Below are 2,302 nucleotides of genomic sequence, written 5' to 3' on the forward strand. Positions count from 1 at the left end.
CTATTTGCGCTAATTGCCTTCATCTAATAATGAGTGAGAGTTCTGGTGGCCTAGTGACAAGAAGCTGCTCTACCATCCCAAAGGCAGTGGGCAGTCTCCTTCCGTGTGATTAACTGCCTCTAAAAAACCACCAGAGGGTCAGATATGGGTCAGTTTCGACTCTACAGTACACAATAACAACAGTAATGAATAAGTAAATAAATGTATATTTGTTGAATGAAGAGTAAATGAGTGACGTATGCTGGACCTGATAGTGAATGGGGAACCTGAAGACAGAGACTTAGGATGGAAAGAATATAAGGAGGAGCAGATAGAAACCAGAACTGCCACCCAAACATATATCATATATATATACACACCTATATTACTTCTGCTTTGTTCACAATAGCAAAGAGATGGAAACAACCCAGAATATAAAAAGGAGCAGATAGAAACCAGAACTGTTACCCAAACAGATATATGCGCACCTATGTTATTGCTGCTTTGTTCATAATAGCAAAGAGATGGAAATAACCCAAGTGCCCATCAATGTGATATAGTCACTCAATGGAATACTACGCAGCATTGAAAACCAAGGAACTCGTAAAATATTATACAAAATTAGTGACCCTGGAGTACATTATGCTGAGTGAAATAGCTCAGTCAGTCACAAGAGGACAAATACTGCATATGCCGCTGTTATAAAACAGGACTGGCATGGGGGTTGGAGGGAAACTAAGAAAAGAGGTGATAAATAATATACAGTGCATTGGAATAGGTGAGTGAAAGAACTACTTGAAAGGAATGTATGATTAGGTATTATTTGGATGACAGCAGTCCAGACTAAGAGAGAGGTACATAGCAAAGTGGACTGGGGAGAGGGAGAAATTGTGCAACAATGAAAGGTTTTTCTTAAAGAGAAAAGCTAACGGGGGGAAGGGTTTGAGGCGGCAGTTGGGAGGAAAATATCTGACAATGAATGAATGGAAATTCATATTTTCTGTAAACTTTTGATAAAATATCAATTAAAAAAGGAGTACATTGCAAGAGTAGAACAGAAACGCCACTCTTTTTTTTTTAAGATAGCTTTTATTTATTTATTTATTTATTTATTTATTTATTTATTCTTTTTATGTGTGTACCGTCAAATTGGATCTGACTGGTATAGGAGGCGGCTGTTCCTCCTTCTTCAGCAGAGCATCTGGTGGATTTGAACCGTGCTCCTCTGGGATTGCAGTGCAGTTTCCTTTCACTAGGCCACCAGAGCTCACCAGAAACACCACTCTTGAGACAGGAACCAAGGCTTTGCAAAAGATTTATTCATCAGATACCTATTCCTTTCTAGATCCCATGCCCCTAGAAAGTGTCTGGAGCAGCAAAAAGAAGCCTGCCTGGTCCTTCCTTCTCTTGGCTCTAACCCTCTCCAGACTACAGTGAGCATGAGAAGTTAGAAAGGATGCTGGGAGAAGGGACAGAAGTCTGGACTTTGCTCAAGACTTAAAGTCTTACTTCCTTTACTTAAGTCTTATAAAGACTCAAAAGGAGTAGGCTCACAAAGAGAGGGGCCTGCGTCCGAAAGACAGCAGCCACTAGCTGAGCCCACTCCACTCTTCTTTCTGCTTTTCACAGCGAAGACCCCAGGATGGCAAGGGCAAGAAGGAAGAGGGGGAGGAGTCCGACACAGATGAGAAATGCACAATCTGTCTGTCTATGCTCGAAGACGGAGAGGATGTGAGGTAGGACGCCCGCAGCTTTGACTTCCTCTTCCTCCTCTCACAGGGCTGGGTGATCCTTTGCTGCCTGGTCTGTGGGAATGAGGGGGTTGCCTGACTGTGCATGTGAGCAGGTCCTGTACTGACTAGTGGGCTGTGGGAGGATGGGTGTGGATGTGTGGTACACAGAGGTATGACAGGTGAATGGGCAAGAGATCCTATGATGCTGGCCTTGGATGAGGGCAAAGCCATAGTTCACTGTAGGTTGATCTGAAAGATTTCCATGAAAGAAAAGGGCTGCGAGCTCCACTTGTTGCCTGATTTCCCATCTCAGCCACAAAGGGCTCCTAAGACCGCCTTTGACCAATTTTTCATGGATCCTGGGTGTATGGCTCCTGGTCTGCTCAGGACCTTAGCCTTCATCCCCCTTCAGCTCCGGGTGCAGCTCCCTTCTTCCCCCACCAGAAATCTGACCCCCTCTCCTCTCTTCCAGACGCCTACCCTGTATGCATCTCTTTCACCAACTTTGCGTGGACCAGTGGCTTGCCATGAGCAAGAAATGCCCCATCTGCCGAGTGGACATTGAGACACAGTTGGGAGCCGACAGCTGA

At 44.6% G+C, this 2,302-nt stretch overlaps 1 protein-coding gene across 1 annotated transcript in view; it reads left to right on the forward strand.

Annotated features, from left to right (window-relative positions):
• The window catches only part of RNF165 (ring finger protein 165), a 130,169-nt gene extending 127,867 nt beyond the window's left edge, over positions 1–2,302 (forward strand). The window contains exons 7-8 of the mRNA XM_006891687.1: positions 1,609–1,715; positions 2,185–2,302. Of these exons, the coding sequence (XP_006891749.1) occupies positions 1,609–1,715; positions 2,185–2,302 (225 nt within the window). The remainder of the gene's footprint in view (positions 1–1,608; positions 1,716–2,184) is intronic.

This window comes from Elephantulus edwardii, unplaced genomic scaffold, assembly GCF_000299155.1.
Source record: "Elephantulus edwardii isolate Elephantulus edwardi_28Jun2011 unplaced genomic scaffold, EleEdw1.0 scaffold00103, whole genome shotgun sequence".
Taxonomy (NCBI): Eukaryota; Metazoa; Chordata; class Mammalia; order Macroscelidea; family Macroscelididae; genus Elephantulus; species Elephantulus edwardii.